General features: G+C 31.9%; 1 protein-coding gene across 6 annotated transcripts in view; it reads left to right on the forward strand.

Annotated features, from left to right (window-relative positions):
* The window catches only part of STXBP5 (syntaxin binding protein 5), a 168,306-nt gene that overhangs the window by 137,534 nt on the left and 9,215 nt on the right, over positions 1–21,557 (forward strand). For all 6 annotated transcript variants that reach the window (XM_017650285.3, XM_037022011.2, XM_017650300.3 and 3 more), the window contains 5 exons: positions 3,204–3,254; positions 8,489–8,728; positions 11,597–11,966; positions 12,268–12,433; positions 20,188–20,299. In XM_017650285.3, the coding sequence (XP_017505774.1) occupies positions 3,204–3,254; positions 8,489–8,728; positions 11,597–11,966; positions 12,268–12,433; positions 20,188–20,299 (939 nt within the window). The remainder of the gene's footprint in view (positions 1–3,203; positions 3,255–8,488; positions 8,729–11,596; positions 11,967–12,267; positions 12,434–20,187; positions 20,300–21,557) is intronic.

Raw genomic sequence — 21,557 nt, forward strand, 5'->3', positions numbered from 1 at the left:
TAAATTATGTATTGAAAGAAAAATGTTGTCAACAAAAATTGTTTGGGGAACATCTTGTTTTGTGAAAATGTACAAAGTCTAAACTTCCTAGCTGGCTGTGTCTTCATATCCCACCATCTTTGATAAGTATTGCAGACAGAGCTTGGTATAATTCCAATGTACTCTAATTAGTACCTTGCGCCCAACTGTTAATAGTACTTGCTACAATGCTGTTGACCTGAGCTCCTAGAGGACAAGAAATCCCTGCCTTCTGGCACATTGCTGGCATGTGCCCAATAAATATTTAGTAGATGAATAGCTAAGTATCCCTCTGTCCTCTATCCCCCACTGTTACGTGTAACAAAACTATTTATCTTCTCATCAAAACTTTTATTTCTGTATCTTTTTTTATATTAATTGATAGCTAGAATTAACACAAAATAGCAAAGGTGTTAATCTTTTAACATTTGTCATTTCAAATTCTATGTTCAAGGAGACTGCTTAAAATTACACCCAAAATTATATCTAATAGCAGCGTGACTTAAATGTCTTTTGATTGAATGCTGTGATTAAGTTGATGTTCAGGTTGTAGGTGTCCAATTGCAGAGTGTTTCAGAAAGAAATAATAGACTAATTAAATAATTTTGTGACATCTATAGTTATTATATTCAGAAAATCTGCTTAGTCATTTTTGAAATGGTTTTAACCTCAATAAAATTTAGGAATTAGACCAACTGAAGAATTACTTCAAAGCTGGTGAGTTATAGTAGGTTGTTTTTACATGATAAGAAATTAAGTAGTGCTTTTAAATATTTGAGAAGTTGTATAGAGTTTCTAGTAGAAATCCTAAGAGATAAAAACATGCACTAAAAATTCAGAAGGAAATTTCATGCTAGTGATTTTTTTTAGGCAGAAATATATGTATGCTTATTGAATGAAAGCTTCAACGGAAACATTTCTAATTGTTAAATAATTCATTTCAATTTATTTAATGAGGGAAACAATATAGCTTGTAAATTATTCAGGTTATTTCTGTTCTTTTTTTCATTTAGCTAAACATTGAATTTAAGTTTTTGAAATTAACTTAAAAGACGTTGAGCTTATAGTGATGTGTGGCATTCTATACTTATGTTCCTAAATTATTGGGGTTTTTTTTCCATTTTCTTGTTTCAGTTATTGGAAGAATTACCATAGAATTAGAATAAAGGAACATTGGGTTGTTTACAAGTACATTAATAGCTCATCTGAATTACATTTTACAGTTTGTGAAAGAAATCAGTATTTCATTAGTTTTTTTGATAATAACTAACATTTATTATTAAATTCATACTATATGTCAGATATTGTGCCTAGTGCTTTGCTTACATTATCTTTTATAATCCTCACAACTATTAAATTGACCTAATTTTCTATACGCATTTTACAGATGAGGAAATTTAAAGATCAGAGAGGCAAACTTTGGCCCAGGGTCAGACACCTTGTAGTTGGTTGAAGTGGATTCAAACTCAGGTTTTATCTGATTCCAAATCCAGCCCTAACTATTATACTTTACATATTTTACAAATTAGGTCTTGAAGCTTGTTTGACAAATGCTTGTTTTGGACTTACTATACAGTAAGAAATCCACCCTGGATTTGATCGGTCTTGGTTCTTATCCTGAAGTTGCTGCTGAAAGCGTGGTCCACAGAGCAGCAGCAGCAGCAGTGTTTCCTGAGAGTTTGTTGGAAGTGCAAAATCAATCAGGCCCTAGTCTAGTACAGAATCCCCAGGTGAAAGCAAGCACATTCAAGTTTGATAAGCATTGGTTCCGAAAACAGACTAACTTGATCAAGTCAGGGTAGTCCATATCATCTGATTCTAAAAGAGTATCTTTAGACTGTACCAGACTTGATTTTTCATTTCAGATAGCATATACATTTGATAGATATTATCTATCAGTCTGTGTACATTGTACCTATATTTGGTGAGAACCTCTGAATTCTTTCAAAAGTGTTTAATATTTCAGAAGATGGTTTAAGGAAATTGAATACTAAATATAACCATTTATATGAAATCAACTTAACCATAGACTGTTTCACTTTTGTATTACATTTTATCTTTTAACTGAGATTAAGTCTGGGTGAAAAAGGGATAGGAGTGATTTGTATATTTGACCCACTGTTGTTTTATAAAGGGTGCTAATTAGATTAATGAAGCCTAGAAGTGAGAACTTGATTTTCCCCTATCCACTCTTCAGTTTGCCTAATGCCTCTGCTAACACTGGATTTGTCATTTTTTTAGATGTGGAAGTTATGTACTATGACTGGATTTCTCTTTGTTTACATGGCGCCCTTATGGACTAGCAGGGTCTGTGCTTTAAATCTCTCCTAACAGTCCAAAATTTAACCCAATATATGCATTCATGTATTAACAAACAAATGTTTTTTCAAAATTTCATATAGGAAGCACTCTTCTGTTATGCATGAACTGCCACTAACATAATAGATATAGTTAAACAACTCCTAACTATAAATCACTTCCTGTACTAAGACAACTGATTTTGAGGATGGAAAGTGAATTCCAGTACATTTATACATAGGCTTTTTTATTCTAAAACTGAACAGAAATTGAAATATAGTTTGCATTTTTGTAAATACCATAATTTTAGATAGTGCATGACTTTTTTTAAATTTTTCACTGAAATTAAAATAAAGATATTAAGTTATATAATGAAATGGTTCAGCCAAATATTTTTATGATGTAATCAAATACTTTAATTTGCTTGTAGATATAGGTTTGTCCTGTATTCTAGAAACTAAGTTAAAAATAATGAGCCAAAAAGCTGTGAAGAAGCTGGAAATATTATATCTCCTACCCAAACTCAGTGTTATGCCTCTACTGTCCTTATTTGCAACACCTTCCTTCTGAGAAATGACTTTGCTTGTCTTTAGAAAAACCTAATCTTTTCCTGTGAGCCTAAGAAATAATTAGCAGTTAGAATTTAAAAGGCTTTCTTGAAGTAAGAGCTTCAAGCACACAAAGATATTATATCAAGTAAGTACAAACTTGTTAAAAAGTTGAAAATAAGATTTACTTTCCACCCATAATACTATTAATCAAATTTAAGTCATCTTTGCATCTAGATATAGTAGTAAAAGTTTTCACCTCTGTCTTGAAGAGTAGTTGGTATAAATAAATATGAATCAGAATGCTGCAAAACTTTAAAAATGCATTTTATTTTTCAGCAAAGATGTCAAGGAAGTTAAGCTTACCTACTGACCTAAAGCCTGACTTAGGTAAGTAAAATTAATAAATAAAAATCCTTAGTAGTTAGACTCATTTTAATGGGAAGACAGGGAAATCAGAAGATTTAAAATTACCATATACTAGATTTTCATTGGAAGTCAGTTAAAATGACTGAGACATTTAAGGATAAATAGCCTTTATAAGCCATCTATAAATTATGAAAGATGATAAATTCAAAGTAAAATAATATTTTTCCTAGCCATCTACTTACTATCTAAGCAAAATTTAGTATAAGATTAAAATTTGTACAATTTCAGGTTAATTTCTCTTCAAAGTTATATCTGATTTAACCATCTGAAAACTTTTTTTTGAACTCTACAATTTTATAATAATTTAATGTTTCCAAAATACTGGTTTTCTGTATTACAGTGACTTTCACATCAAGAACTGTTATTACTTTTTGATGATACTCAGTTAGGAAATAGTTCTTTTTTTATAGCACTTCCCATGCAAATAATCTATTAGGAAAGTAGAATGAATATATTCACACATTTCTTATGCTTTCTTTATACCCAGCTCAAAAACAGGATAGACACAAATGATATTTCAATAAAGATAAAATCTTAAAAATAATATTTCATGTAAGAAATATAAATCAGGATTACTTTTTAAATTCATTTTTCTTTAATTTCAGGAATTTCTAATGCCTTTAATTGATTAAGTATGCTTGCATAGGGTTAATTTCACTCCTTTTGTCTCAGAAAACTAGATTTCCTCCATTGGCATTTGCTTACCCACCTCCTCTTGTCATAATTTTTTCTCTCAATTCCTTGACTGTCTTTTTATGCATAATACAGTTTAGGTATTGGCACATTTCACCACACTAAGTTTAGCATTACCAACTGATAGTCTTATCTGAGTTACACTGATGGAAGCATATGAGTATGAGTGAGTAGGCATGATGTCTTCCACTGTCATCAGTAGTAGAAGATTCCATTCCTGAACATAGGAAAAAGAATTTAGTAGAACTCTGTAGTATCACTGATATTAAGGGAACAAGAATTAATCCTAAAATGTAGGATCACTTATGTTTTGAGAAGGGCATAGTTTCCTTCACTATAAAAATGAAAGACATAATTTGAGCCCAAGTGTTCTATACATTTTTTCCCCAACAAGAGGATCTAGAGCTTTCATCAGACTAAAAGAGGCCCATGATTTCAGCAGTAACATTAAATACTGTGATTTAAAATAGTTTTGTCTTTTCATGTCTAAAAATATGAGAAAACACATGTAGAAGTACTTTTAAAATGAGTAAAGATATCATTATTTTTAAAAGAATATCAACTTACCAAATTATGTAAGTAATTTAATCAAAGTATGTTTTCTATACCTTCATGGATTATCTTTATGCAGTTTGTTTTAGCTTGTCTGCCCATGTATTTCAATGCCCTAAGCCAATTATAACTTTTTTTTATACCTTGAAAGAGTATTCATGTTACCTAATTTCCCTTCAAGTTATTGTGCTGCTGAACTATTTTTTGACAGAGATTCTTAGCTGGTAGTTGTTTTATATTGGCCAAGGAGTCAATGGGTAAAAACAACTATATTGATAGACTCAAACTGCCAGATATTGCTAAAGCAGCTGAGGCTATTGGACTGACCTGCAGCTCTGGAAGCTTCTATGAATAGAATTCACTTTTGCCTATGGGGAAATTGCACAACACTGCACTTTCACTGTAGCTTCACCATCCCAGGTTGCATGGCCCACAATTTAAGAACTGAGTGATATTATTAAAATTCTGATGTCACTTATCAAGTGTCAACTTCAAAAGGCAAAATGTCAGACTGTTAGGTACCTTGATATCAATTAGTTTTTGTCCTAATATACACACACATATATAGAATGTTCTAGGCATCCTGAACAGTGATCTTATAACATTATTGTATCAGCTACAACTGGGTGGAGAAATTGACAAATTTTATCTGAGTTTAGGTCTGCCAGAAAGACAACATGTTCAAGTATTTTTTGTATCTAAAGACTGAAATTTAATAACAACAGCTAACACCTTCCATTTGTGTATTACTGGTGATAAAACTAACCCTACTTCTGTGTGGAGTTGCCCGACAAAGTTTTAGACAAGAGCACAAGGCGTATCTCTTACCTTCGTCATCCCGGGCAAGTCACTTAACCTGTCTGAGCCTCTGTTTTATTATTTGTTAAATCATGATGATACGAGTTTTCAGGGTTGTTTTATGGATTCAATAAAGTGGAAAGTGTTATGATAGTGTGTAGCACATGGTACGTCTTGCTTAGTGGTAGTTATTTTCATTTCTGCTCATATTACTCTAATTAAAATTTCTATTGCATTTTTTAGCTTGCCCAATTCCTAAAAGTCAAGCCATGAAGACCCACAACATCTAATTAATGCAGTCAGTGGAAGTTGTAATTCGTGAATTGCTGAATATCCTAACTTGCTTTCAAACAGTTCTAGACAGATAAAATAAGCAGCCTAACTATAAGTTCAGATTTGATTCTTTTCCCATGTTGATAATTCAGTTCATTCAGATCATTCATTTCAGTTCATTTTCCCGTATCGGTCTAGCTTAATGACTTTCTTTGGTAATCTAATTTTTATAGGGAAACCATATAATAAAAATGCAGTTAGATTTTATATTAATGATAGCAAAAAAAAATGCAATTGTAGTTTTGTGAATATTATATAATTAAAGTAGTCCATTAAATTAAGAAACTGTTTATTTGGCCTGTGATTAACATTTGAAGTGTAGAAAGATGAATTGAAGAATAGAAAGATGAATTAAAATATCCTATTATAATTTTGATATCACTAAGAGTTTTTACCCAGTTAAGTTACATTGAAATATATATTAATCAAATTTTCTTGTATCATTGATTTCCACTTTTATCACTAGGTTACAACTGAAAATATATGTCCATTCACCCTGTATGCATATATTTTTTATTAAAGTAACAAGTATTTTTATTAGAAAATATATTTAAAATTTGTTATTTTACTAACATAACTTTGGAAACTATTAAGAGTTAACATTTGGAATCAGTTATCATACTATAGGCTCATCCAGTAATGAGCTATGGGTTATGGAAAGTTGTTTCATTTATAGTAAATAGTTCATTTACATTTAAGTAGCTCTTTCTATCATGTCATAATCTATAACAGAAAGTACAATTTCAGGCAAAAGAAAGATGTTTTTAGAAACTTTAGCTAGAAATGACCCATGTGACCCATGCTGTTGTCTAGTAACTTGACTGTTTTTAGAGGCTAGCTATAATCAAAATTATGTTATTTTTCAGTCTGTGAAGTGAAACTTGATTACAAAAAGCTTTTAGGAATTTATAAATAGGATTCAGTTATACCTTTTTAATTTAACAAATACAACTTAGAATAATTTAATGTATTTTTCTAAATTTTTTGCAACATTATGAAGTCATTTCTTTCACAGCACTAAAAGCAATTGTTTTGAGGAATGATTAGATATGAACAGTAGAAGCTACTGGAAGTTGTTATATGTCTCAGTGGTACAGCAGAAACACATTGGTTTAGATACTTTCAACTATAGATCCATCTTCAGCAAATATTTATTGAATACTTTATATGCAAAGCAGTAGGCTAATAAATTGTACAAGGCATCAGAACATCACAGCCCTTGTACTCAAGAAACTTAGTCACTTTAGAACAAGGCCTATGTCAGAAATAACTACAGAAACAAATGTACCATTACTGCCATGGGAGGTAGAAAACTAACAAGATTCAAAAGGGAGAAAAATGATACATGGTTTTAGTAATCAGGATGAATTTCATGAAGATGACAGTATCTGAGCTGGAGAATAAGCACAATCCTGATAGGTAGACAAAAGGGTGAGGCAAGGGCACCAGTCAGAAAGGAAAACACAAAGTCGAGAGGTCGGTAAGTGCAGGGTGTATTTGGAGAACAGTGAATGGTTCAGTTTGTTTCCCACAATGAACTGAAGCAAGGCAGCATTGAAAGATAGGGCCAGGACTTTAGGTTGGAGATACTTTGTGAAGAGTCTTAAACACTTGAGTAAGATTATAAGCGTGATCAAATAAAGAGGAACCTCTGTGGATTTTTTTAAATAGAAGTGATAGAATTAGAACTGTACATTATAGAATTTGTGTTAGAACAATGACAGTGAAGGTGGGAAGGTGGGAAGCCAGTTGGGAATTATGCAGTAGTCTCGATAAATGATGGTGGAGGCCTGAACATAGGGTAATGAAAGTTGATTGGTAATAGAAAGAAGGAAGCAGAACATTGGAATAAAATAGCTTAGAACTTGGTATCCCATTAGATGTATAGGTAAAGTGAAAGGAAAGAACCAAAAGTGCAACTCATTTTAAGTGCTCTTATATAGGAGAACAGGGGTGTATTAATACAAATAGCACCATTAGAAGAATTTATAACTTTGGGAAAATGATGAGTTCTGATTTGCATAGTGAGACAAAGTAAGAAAAAATGCCCATAAGCATTTGGAAATACAGTTCCACAAGAAAAGAGGCCAAGGTTTGAGAGACTTGAGACTGGCCAAGGAAAAGGTAGCTAAAGACAAGAGAGGACTAATTAACATAATGTATAAGTATCTCCATTAATACAGAGCTGGATAAAGGGAATATACCAGATGTCAATACCAGGTACCAGTTACATATTTTAATGAAAATGTCTTAAATGAATGTTACTTACAGTTTAATGGCATTCAAGAAAAACAAAAGCAAAATTTTTATGGATTTGAGACTTTCATATGGACATATTTGAAAAAAAAGCCCATCATACAATAAGTATGAAAGTAGAATCAGAGAACTTCTAAATGCATTTTTTAATGCAGAAAAGTGAAAATATCTACTTTTTTTTAGTTCTCCCTAATCATGAAATATACTACTAGAAAAAGCAGAACGGTGAGAAAAGAAGGTGGTAAGGGCTAAGATTTAAAAAGCCACCAAAATACCAATAGAGAGCTGCACCAAAAACCATAAAGATCACACATCCAAAATTTCACTGGGATGCACCCAGCTCAATTCTGAAAAGTGTGTATTTGTCCATTTGTATTTTATATATGAGCAAAGGAAGAAACGATTAGTATAAAAGTAATTTTTTTTTTGTTTTCAGTTAAAATTAAATACACTATAAATTTTCTCTTTTTTGAAGATTAACTATTTGACCAAATTTATACCAACCAAAAAAACATAATTATTTTATAACTTGGGGAATCTCACAATATTTTAAACCATTTCAGATATAAAAGACAATTCCTTCAGCCGATCACGCAGTTCAAGTGTGACCAGCATCGATAAAGAAACCCGAGAAGCTATATCTGCTCTTCATTTCTGTGAAACTTTTACTCGAAAGGCAGATTCATCTCCTTCCCCATGTTTATGGGTTGGTACCACATTGGGGACAGTGCTTGTCATTGCACTGAACCTTCCCCCAGGAGGAGAGCAAAGACTTCTTCAGCCCGTAATTGTGTCTCCAAGTGGTATGTATGCTCTGATGCTGTGCTTAATTGAAGGCTTGGTTTACTATAAAATAGAAACCTCGGTTTTTCATTTTTGAACAGATATAAGAATTCTCAAATGTAAACTAAATGGGGATAGTTACAGTCTTACATTTTTAATGGAAGAATACATGGAATAAGGTTCCAGAATATCGTTTATTTATATAGCCATTCAGGTTTTACATTTTTTTAACTCTAGGTCACATCTCAAATGATTACTGTGTATGAAAATGGGAAAGAAAAAAACTGTTGTTCTAATGCATTCCGGAATACCTCAAAATGTTATGTTCTGTAAGCAAAAAGATGGTACATATTTAAGAGGAAAACAGAAAAGTATTTTTAAACATCATATACACTTGGCTATTTTTAATCTCTAAATATGAAGTCTTAAGATAGATTATTTTTCTTCTTTGAAGTATTAGGAAAAGGTGACTTTATGCCAAATATTTAAAAAAAACAGTCTTTATATACTAAAAATGAGATTGAATCTTATCAAACATATCTGGAATCTGATAGGTCTGAAAATAACTGAGAGTTCTGGTTTCCTTTATGAGTTTATGCTATCTGGGTAGGAAAAAAACATGCTTTTGCTCATTAGTGTATCTCTTGGTTATATAATAGACTTTAACCATACTTAGAATTTGGAATTAAAATGTAATTAAGATTTTAATGTTTATTTCTGAACTATCTTCTACATTAAAGAAACAGTTTGATTCATTCGTTTAGCTCAAATATTTGCATATATATTGCATGCCTATTATTAGAAAAAGGTTGCGTAATGATATTCTTACTAATCTTGTTTATTAGTATATGGGAAATATGTATATAGGAAAAAAACTAGAAAGATGAAAATTGAAATACTAATAATAATTATCACTGAATAGTGGAATTATGGGTAATTTTTATTTCCTTCTTACTGATTTGTAGTTTCTAAATTTTCTACAGCAAACATGCATTAGTTTGTAATAAGAAAATATTTCCAATAAATAAAAATGAGAGGAATAAAATATAGATTATGTATTGTTAGCTACATGAAAAATATTTAAGATATTATCCAACTTGCAATAAAATCAAATTAGCTGTAAAATTACTTTGATATAAAAATAGTTTTCACATGTAAGAAGGAACCTTTGAGTTCCTTCTCAATGGTGGAATCTTTGAGGTTTATTTTTAATAAGATGCCTATTTCAAATGTAATAGTGACATTCATTTCACGTTATCTGTAATGAAACTGAAACAGAAGAGGTGTTTTTCAAGCAAATGGGTTTCTGTGTTTAAGAACCTGAAATGGTCTACTTTGTCTCCAATTGTTTTCTGGTGGTTGTTTTTTCTTCAAGAGGAGACTCCAACAGTTACCCTTACCATGATGGAAAACATACTAAAATCCTTCCAACTGTAGGACAAGCATATATTTAAATATTACCATCATACTTTTCTAAGAAAATTCACATATGGGGATTACATATGGGGAAACATGTACTGTCTCATACATGTTTGTAGATAACTATAAACACTTCCCGAATTAGCAAACTGTTTAAAATAATTTAGTGTCTACTTGCCAAACCTGGACTATAGACTAATAGATTTAACAAATAAAGTATAAGCTGTCTAGTTAAATTTGAAGTTCAGTTAATAAATACTTTTTAATATAAGTATGTCCCATGTAGTATTTGGAAGTATAATGCAGTATTTGGGACATACTTATACTAAAAAATATTCATTATGTATTTGATATTCAGAATTTAACTGGGCATCCTTGATTTTATTCGGCAACCTTGCCATAGACAAATACAAAGAAGAAAGGAAACTATTTATTCTCTAAGAAGAATTTTGAAAGAACATTGTGAATTCTTCTTCTTAGAAAAAAATATATATATGGAAGAATTTTGCACACAATGAAATATTGTATAAGTCTAAAGTAATAAACTGAAAAATCTTTTAAAATAAGAACTAAATCAATTCTCTACCCTCCCACTGGTTTCCAAATTCTTATTATTAATGTTATCATTTAGCTTACTTAGAAATGAGCATGAAGTATATTTCCATTTTCAGGGATGTGGGGGAAAGGGAGTCCCTTTTAATTAAAACAAATCAAGAAATATAATCCCTATATTAAGTCTGTCAGTTGACCACAATAATGCCTTGAATGTATTTGATATTTATTGATAAATACTTTAAAAGGAAATTGCTTTTTTTTTGAGGTAATGTTTAGAAATATGTCAAAAATTTTTCTCATGCCCTGTAGATCAGTACTGTCCATTAAAAATACTGTGTGAGCCACATACAGAATGTTAAACTTTCTAGTAGCCATACTAAAAAGGAAAAAAACAGGTGAAATTAATTTTAGTAACATATTTAACCCAGTCTATCCAAAATACTATCATTTTAGCATGTAATCAGCATTTTAAATTATTGAGATATTTTACTTATACTTTTTTTTTCATACTAAGTCATCAACTCTGGCATGTATTTCACTCTCACACCATCCCAGTTTAGAGAAGCCACTTTTCAAGTTTCCTAAAGCCACATGGGGCTAGTGGCTGCCATATTGGATAGTGCAGCTCCAGATGCCAGCTACTTGCTCTTATACTCTTTGGTACTACACTTGCCTGGTATGAGAGAAGACATAGGTTCAGACATCGCATTTATCTCTTTGGTGGCACTTACCTATTTGGGGTATGTAATATTGATAGGTTTTTCCTCATTCAAATATAGAATCCCCTCAGTAAGTCAGTGTACAATTTCAGTGAATATATATTCTACGTATTTTTTAGTGTCTACTGTGTGCCAAAACTGGAATAAACATATTTAATATGTGGATTTAAATATTTACTAATTTACGTATTTTAGGTACTATATTGAGGTTAAAAGGGGCAATCCTGAGAATGGCATTCCTGGATACCACAGGCTGCTTAGTGCCACCTGCATATGAATCCTGGAGAGAACACAATGTTCCTGAAGAAAAAGACGAAAAGGAAAAGTTGAAAAAACGACGGCCAGTCTCTGTATCCCCCTCTTCTTCTCAGGAAATTAGTGAAAACCAGTATGCAGTGATATGTTCTGAAAAGCAAGCGAAAGTAATCTCACTGCCAACTCAGAACTGTGCTTACAAGCAGAACATTACAGAGACCTCATTTGTGCTGCGTGGAGATATTGTAGCATTGAGTAACAGCATCTGCCTCGCCTGTTTCTGTGCCAATGGACATATTATGACTTTTAGGTAAGAGGTATTTTTTAGCACAAATATAACATTTCCTCCCTTAAAACAAAATATTACAGAATTACATTCAGTTTGAAAGAAATGCTTTTATTTGTTTACTGTCTTATACATGGAGAATTTATTTTCATTCATTTAATAGTGAATAAGTATATGATGAATAAAAATCAGTTTTATGTCCCTCTCATGTATACTAAATCAGAAAGCTTATAAGATCCCTGCCATTTTTATCTTCTATAAGACTTTTTTCAAGACTAAAACCTACCTTATATATTAATAACAAGTTTTTAATTTTTTTCTCAAGTTTGCCAAGTTTAAGGCCTCTGTTGGATGTGTATTACTTGCCCCTTACCAATATGCGGATAGCCAGAACATTCTGCTTCACCAACAATGGACAAGCATTATATCTTGTTTCACCTACAGAAATCCAGAGACTCACTTACAGTCAAGAGACCTGTGAAAACCTTCAGGTAAATAACAAATTATCATACTAATTTTTTCAGAGGTGACATATTCTCTAAGACCCCTTATATGGTCCATGTGTTATTCTCACAGCACTATCCAAATGAGCCCACATGGGAAAATCCAAAGCCTTTATTGAGGCTTTCAGAGCACATGCTTTAAGACTTGTGATAAAGTGTCTTTATCAGACTCTTGTTATAAGAGGGATTTCATCTCAATGATCCATATTTTTTCTCTCCAGTGAAGGCCAAGAAATATGAAATGTTGCCTATATTTTATACCCACTCTCCACGTAGAATAAATATCTATTATACACAAGCACATACACACAAGTTCTTTTTAAAGAAGTATGTTTATGTGAAAATAATTGTATCTATTTTAGGGCAGATTATGTCATCCCTTATAAGCTCTGTGTTCACGAGGATGTATATGCCTATAAAAAGAATAAGGTTGATAGTTTTCCTCTGAACATTTTTGTTGGCCTATTTGCAAGAGACTATAAATACTTTAAATACAAAACTATTTCTTTTTAAATATTTGAATGCCTTATGTGCTTAATATATATGATAAATCATCAGTTTAGCTTCACCTTTTAAAATAAACTGCTCTTGAAATAGAATATTGACAATTATGTCTATATTTTTAGTGCCCAAAAATAATGCCTTGATAAAAATCTATTAAATAAAGAATACCATGAACTTTATGAACACTAGTCCATGGTGTGCAGAGTGCACTGTGCATACATTTAACTTGAAGCAAAAAAAGAAAAGATGCCTACAATATTAATGAAGTTTCTAGCCAAGAAGGAATAATCAAGACCAGATTAACCCTCCTGCCTGAAACAATCAAAAAAAGCACACAAAACATGAAACACAGTTCTGAAGATCTTGGACATTAGGCAGTAAAGGAAAGTAATCCCAAGAGATAAGAAACAAAGGAGGTGCCTCAGCTTTAATGTCCTGATAAGAGTTTCCAAAACATGGCACAGAGACAAGGCACTGAGGCCAAGTCTGACAGGCTTCCCAAGTTGTGGAGACAGAACCAAGAGTCTGGGAAGGCCAAGTAAGCTGGAGTTATTACTATGAGAACCAGAAAGAAGAGAGCATACAGAGAGAGAATGCTGATCTACAGAGGGTCCCCTGAGAATGTTCAGTGGTGTGCTGCCTAACACATGCATATAGGCAGGAAAGCACGATCTGAAAAGAATGGAGTATTAGAGGGAACTGACAGCCAGACAGAAAAAATTTGTAATTCAGGAGGGTATTCATTTTCTGGGGCTGCTGCAAGAAATCACCACAAACTTAGTGACTAAAAGCAACATAAATTTATTCTCTCACACTTCTGGAAGCCGGAAGTCTGAAGTAAACTTCACTGAGCCAAAAACAAAGGTGTAGCCAGGGTCATGCTCCCTCCAGAGGAACTAGGTAGAAGAGAATCATCCATTCCTGGTCCTGTCCATCTTCTCATAGCTGCTGGCATTCTGTGATCAGTGGCTGCAGTGCTACAGTCTCTGCTGCATGGTCACATCGATCTCTCCTCTGTGTTTGTGTCAAATCTCTGTCTACCTCTCTCTTTAAAAAAAAACACTTATAAATTAGACTTAGTACTCATCCAGAGAGATAATTCAAGATAATTTTCCCATGACAGAATACTTGTTAATCACATCTGCACAGACTTTTTTTTTTTTAACAAGGTAACATTTACCTTGGGATTTGGGTTATCCCAGGGATTAGGACCTGGTATCCTTAGATGGCCATTTTTCAGCCTATTTCAGTGGGGAATTAGAAAAGGTACTCAGGAAGGTCTTGGCTTATTAGTGTAGAATATAGCCTTAAGCTGAGCACTGCTCCAGACCTGCCTAACAAATCATGAAAGCAAGTCCCAAAAGGATCCAAATGTTCCCAATATCCCAGAATAAAGCTCAAGATGAACTAGAAGAAATCAAAAATAGCCAACACACAACAAGATAAAAGTCAAAATACCTGGCACCAGTTGGATTACCAGGCATGCAGAGACAGAAAAACATGACCCATTGTGAGAATAATCATCAATGAAGAGACACCAAACCAAAACTGACAAGGGCAGAATTAGCACAGAAGGGCATTAAAACAGTTTTAACTGCGATTCTGTATGTTCAGAAAGTAAAGTGGAGACATGGAAGATATAAATGACCAAAACTGAACTTCAGTAGATGAAGAACTACAATGTTTATTATGCAGAATATACTGGATGGGATTAACAACAGATTAGACATTGCAGAAGAAAAGATTTGTTAACTTGGAATCATAGTGGTAGAAAAAAGTTGTTTAAATCTGGCAAATTCATAGCACTAAAATACCTATACTAGAAAAGAACTGCTTATAAAATCAGTGACCTCAGCTTTCACCTTAAGAAACTGACAAAGAGGAGCAAGTTAAACCCAAAGTAACCAGAAGAAAGAAAATAATAAATATCCTAGTAGAAGTCAGAGAAATAGAAAATGGAAAGAACAAAAAAAATCAGTGAAACCAAAAGCTTCATCATCTCCAAAACTAGTAAAATTGATCTCAAGCCAGACTGATTATGAAGACAGAAATTACAGATAACCAGTATCAAGAATGAAAGAAATGATGTTACTGTAGATTCTACAAATATTAAAATATATAACAAGGAAATACTATGAACAACTTTATGTCAGTAAAATCAGAAGCTTGGATGAAACAGACAAAATCCTTGAGACACAAATTACCAAAGATCACTCAGGAAAAATATAGATAAACTGAACATTACTGTACCTATTAGAGAAATTGAGATTGAAGTTAGAAACCTTGGACAAGAAATGTCCATGTCCAGATGGCTTCACTGGTGAATTCTGTAAATATTTCAGTAAGAAATAATACCAGTTCTATACAAAAAAAATGAAGCAGGGAAATGCTTCCCAACTTATTCTATGAACCTACCATTAACATGATACCAAGCTAGATACCAAAGAAGACATTACAAGAAAATAAGTTACATATAAACAGTATATTTCATAAATATAGATGTGAAAATTCTAAAAATTTTATCAAATTGAATCCATAATATATTGGAAAAATAATTCTGTTCATGATAATTAATCATGACCAGGTGGGATTTATGCAGTGTTGACTTAACATGTATAAATCAATCACTGTAATTCACCATATTAATAAGCTAAAATATAGAAAGCAGTTGACAGAATTCGAGATCCATTCCTTATATAAAAAAAAACCCAGCAAACAAGGAATAGAAGGGTACTTAAAGGATATCTAAAAAAAATCTATGCCCAACATCATACTTGTGTAATAAGATACTGAATTCTTTTTCCTTAAAATCAGGAGCTAGAAAGGAATATTTACCCTCAACACTTTTATTCACTATTGTATTTAAGGTTCTAGCCAGTGCATTCAGGCAAGAAAAAAGAAGAAAAAGCATCCGTTTTGGAAAGGAAAAAGTAAACCTGTTGTTAATCACAGAAGATATGATCATCTATTCAAGAAAAAATGAAATCTACCCAAAATGCTACTGGAAATGATAAGTAGTTTGACAGGGACATAGTATATGAAAGCAATATGCAAAAAAAAAAAAGACATTTCTATACTACCACTGAATATCTGGAAATTGAGATTGTAAATACCATTTACAATAGCAGTAAAAATATGAAATACTTTGGGATAAATCTGAAAGATGTCTACACTAAAAACTGTAAAATATTAAAAGAAATGTTTATAACTTGAATATATTGAAGTATGTACCCTGTTTTTTAGGTCAGAAAACTCAATATTGTTAAGATATTGATTCAACCAAAATTGATATATAGATTCAAGGCAGCCCCAAGCAAACTCCCAGTGGGATTTCTTTTTGGAATTGACAAATTTATTCTAAAATTCATATGGAAATTCATGAGACTTAGAATATACAGAACAATTCTAAAAATGAATAAAGTTGAAGGGCTTAACACTACACAATTTTAAGAATTATTGTAAAGCTACAGTGAGCAAAAGAACATAATATTGGTATTGGCATCAAATTAGATAAATTGTGGAACAAAGTAGAATCTAGAAATAAACCCACACATGTATGGACAACTGATTTTTGACAAAGACACAAAGACAATGCAATGGAGAAAGGATTGTCTCTCAAGTTAACAAATTATGCTGGAAAAATTGTATATTAAAATGCAAAGTAAAATGAGCTTTGATCCGTATCTCACATTGCACATGAAAGTTGACACAAAATGGGTCACAGACCTACATGTAGATCCTAAAACTATAAAACTTAAAAAGGGAACAAAAAGAAGATCTTTGTTAATTTGGGCAAAGATTTCTTAGCTACATCACCAAACTCACCATAAAGGAAACCAAATGATAACTTCAACACAATTTAAAACTTGTGCTCTATCAAAAGAGACTTAAGAAATAAAAAGATAAGCCACAAACTGGAAAAAAAAGCATATATATACTTGTATCAGAATGTGTAAAGGGCTCTTGAAACTAAACAGAAAAAAGAGAGACAACCCAATAAAAACCTAGGCAAATATTTGAACAGATGTTTCCCCATGAAAAGATGCTCAACATTGTTAGTCATTTAGAGAACTACAAATTAAAATCACGAGAAACCATGATTTCTTACTGGAAAGGCTAAAATTAAAAAGAATACTATGGCACATTTTGGCAAGGTTGTGGATGATATAGAACTCTTATATACTGCTGATGGAAATGTAAAAAAACTGCACAACCACTTTGGAAAATAGTTTAGCAGTTTCTAAATAAGTAAAACATTCATGAACCAAAGACCTAACCATTCTGTTACTATTTTTTTTAACTCAAGAGAACAATTTTTTTAAGAGAAAAGGAAATTGATATTTATAGTTATTTTATTTATACTAGCCCAAAGTTGGAAACCACCCATGTCCATCAATGGATGAATGGATAATCAAGTTAAAAGTATGTCATTACAATAAAATGAAATTCAGCAATGTAAAGGAATGAACTGTTGCTAACAGTCAATACCATGGATGAATCTCAAAATAGTTATGCTGAGTGAAATAAGCCAAAGGAACAAAAGTACATATTGCATGACTCCATTTATATAAAAGTGAAGAAAATACAAGTTCATCCATGGTGAGAGATCAGCAGTTACTTGGAGATAAGGAATCAAGAAAGACTGAGAGAAAGAAAGTTTTACAAAGTACCCAGGGAAACATGAGAAATGGATATTTTCCCTGTCTTGGTAGCAGATTTTAAATATGTGCAGTTCATTATATGTCAGTTATCTCAATAAAGCTGTTTAAAAAAAATTAATGGACTCCAGGATTTTTTAATTATCACTAAGAGGTAGATAGTCAAAAGTGTATGTTTATAGATTGAAATACTAAAAATTTTTCCACAGCATTCTAACCATATCTTGAGTGAAAACGTGATATGTTTTCAAATTGGTGATTCATTTTGATTTATTTGTGAACCTTAAATAAAACTATAATCATAAAGAGATGGAACATATCAATTAGTTCAGTTTAAACAATTAACTAATCTAAGCACTTAAAGATTATAATTTATAAAATGAGTGATTTTTTTCATGTATTAAATAGTTTAGTGATAATCAAAGCACATACCATTGACCCATTAAAGAAATTAGTCCTGAGTTTTACCACATAATCTTCTTAACACACACAGCAAATGAGAACTGAGTCTTAACATCACAAGTATATTTGTTTCTGTATATTTATACTTTGGAGTAGTGTAAAAGTCCTAGATACTGTTTCAGACATATTACTAGATGTAAAGAGGTATCAGAGAATACAAGACTATTTTAGGTTTCAACAACATTCAGTAGTGATTAAAATTAATCATTCTAAATATTACATTTATTCATAGTTCAGATTTTTCATTTAAATACAAGTGAAAAAATCCCTATGGCTACTATTTGATATTGTGGTAATATGTAGTTTTTTAATATCAGTGTTTCTCCTCAGATCTTAATACTAAGATACAGACAATGCAGACTCTTTAAGAAATGCTTAATTTTAAACTTCGTTTAAAAATATCTGTCCTTAATGTTAATTTACTGCATGGTTTGTTTCATTTCTGTGTGAAAGATTTTTCTATTTTAGTGCGTACATCAATGAGTGTCTACTCTTGGCACTTACATCTTGTTAATTATCTTTAATCGTGATAACAATCCTGAGAAGTCAATGTGATTATCTCTTTTTAAAGTTAAGGAACCAGTTTTCTGATAGAATGATTAGCCTACGATTCCTCTGCAAATTGAGGCTGATGTGAGAATCAAACCCAGGTCCATACAGTTCCAAAGTTTATGTTCCTTCCACTACACTAGAGGCTCTGTGTTTTCTACTTTCCATTTGTAAAATTGTAAGCTCATTAAACACCAAATAAATGAAGAGCTATAATCCATAATTCTAAAATGAAGTAAATTCTTAAAAGCATATCCTTACACATCACTTTTTTATGTCATACTGCTCTTTTAGTTTAGCACAGAAGATGCTCAAATGGTGGCAGTTTGCCATTTTTGTTGTATCAACTTAATAGAGTTTAAATTAGAATCTTTGAAGTATTTATTAAAAGATTGGAAATACACCTAACACCACCATTGTTATATAGTCTAATATAAATTTGAATGAAATAATTAGGTATCAGGATATTCTGTGGTGCATTTTGGCAAGTTTTATTGATTGATTTATAAATTGTAACTTAATCATTACAAATATAGTGTTAATAGTTATTTCTTTCCATTTGCAATCCAGTTAGTGAGACAGGATTAATATCAATGTATCTAAAAGTAAAACCTTTGGGCATCCTTATTAACTTTCTCACCCCAGCCCTAAGGAAGAAACTCTAAAAATATGTACATAATAATGTAATCCCAGAGTACAACATAAGGTAAGTGTACTTATCCTTGGTATCATACATAAGGCGTACACATAAGGTAAGTGTACTTATCCTTGGTATCATAGCTATCTCTCTTTAAATGGGCAGAAATGCAATCCCAAGCCCTCACCACACTTTTATTTTGCTGCTAAAGCTTCCCAAAGCTGCCTTGTAAGTAGTGTTGCTACCATCCTTCTCTCAAGAGAAACTCTCCTTCCCTCTTTATGTGTTACCTACAAAGTTAGTAACATGTCAGCAACCTTTCTTGTCTCCTGACTTGTTTTACCATTCCTGTGCTCTTAAGAATATTGACAGTAATTTCAGAAAAAAATCCTGCCTCCCTGACAGATTCCTGAAATACCAGGTATATGTTGGCATAATTCTCTGCCTATCATACATTTATGAAAAAAGAAGTTGATGTGTCTTTCTAAATTACTAATTTTTGACTCAGCTGAAGGTAGTAATTTTAGAACTGTATATCATCATCATGGCACTAGACTTTTCAACTTGTTAATAGCTTTTCTTGGAATACTAATTATTAGTCCAGTTATCAAATCTTCAATAAGAGTTATGAAAATTTTATCATAAAGATTGGACTATCCTTAGAGTTTAAGCAGGAATATCACCTTTGCTTGAAGTCTTAGAAAAGTACTCCAGCCAAAGTCATAAGCAGCAAGTTAGTCTGTTTCATCTTAATAACTTAACTGTTTGACTAAGTCAACGTGTACTGGATCTGATCATTTGAAATGTGCCATTGTTTGTGACTCTCAACAGGTAATGTTATAAGTTTAAGTTAAAGAGTTTACAGTGATGGTTTTGTAATTACAGTTTAGTTTCCCTGAAACTAACAATCACAATTTGTTTTGATTTTAAAGGAAATGTTGGGTGAACTCTTCACTCCTGTGGAAACACCTGAAGCACCAAACAGGGGATTCTTTAAAGGCTTATTTGGCGGTGGTGCACAGTCTCTTGATAGAGAAGAACTATGTAAGTTAATTTAATCAATTTGGATAGTACATACACAAAGCAGAAACATTCAAACCATATACTTCTATCTTACATGTATAGATTATGTTAGCCTTTTACCTCTTTGTCACAACATTTAATATATCTGTGTTTTAGAAAAATACAAAAAAATTATTTTCTGTCATTCTAATCCAAATCAGAGCAATATTTTATTCAGGGAACCAAAATCAGAATAGCTTCAGGTGACTAAAAAGAGTATTCACAAATTTAAATGAAGAGTTTAGGAAGTATTTTATTTATTTTCATTAAATATAACCTTCAATGTTATTTTAATTCTATAAGTAACTTTAAATGATAACCTTAACTTTGAAAAAGTTTTTGCTTAAATATTTATTTTATCTTACAAAACCTCTAGAACTATTCTCATTGCACTAGAAAGTTATTTAAAGTAGCAAAATCTGGTTCATTTACTACTTTTCGACATAACTGTCACAAATTAGGAATTGGTCTTTGCATGAACTAGTGGATCAATGAATGTTTGATCTTTCTTTCAAATAGGAGCTATTATCTGTCTTTAAGGATTTGTCCTTTATCTTTCTTATTACTAACATATTTTAGAATTTTCCTTTCATGTTTGACTAATTAGAAAACAAAGATTAAATATTTGTAAGTAGCAGTGTATTGCAATTTCATTTAAAAAATTTACCCAGGTGATTGGTCAATCATCTGAGATATGAGGATTGGTTTTAATTCATTTTAAAAAATGAAGACTATCTATCAAATTATAGGGGATTGATAATGTAGAAAAACATTTTCACTGAGGATAAATGACAAAGTTACACAAAATGTAAACAAATAATTTTTTTAATTCTTAAAAACATCGAAGAACTAATAGTACACTAAGGAAAATATCCATGGGAAAGAGGGGAGCCCAGAGTGGTGAGCTTGGCATCCTGGGGCCAGGCCACCCTTACCCTGGAGTACTTAGCTGATCTGAAACAGGAGGCTTAGATACTAAACAGTGTTAGACTGCCATGTGGGACTCTGATAAACAATTCCCCTTTGCAAGGACTCTTAAGGGCTGCAGCTTAAGAATAAAGGTGTCCTGCAAGTCAACCCTCATACCACACCAATACACTGTCAGTTCAGCTTGAGATTATCTGAGTACCCAAGAAAACTTTCAAATTTGCTTAAGATTTTTGTAGACTATTAAAATGCCCAGGACCTGGCAGAAGTAAAGGAAAATGTTTTCTCAGGGAAGATAACATATTCTAAGTTC

This window comes from Manis javanica, chromosome 13 (assembly GCF_040802235.1).
Source record: "Manis javanica isolate MJ-LG chromosome 13, MJ_LKY, whole genome shotgun sequence".
Taxonomy (NCBI): Eukaryota; Metazoa; Chordata; class Mammalia; order Pholidota; family Manidae; genus Manis; species Manis javanica.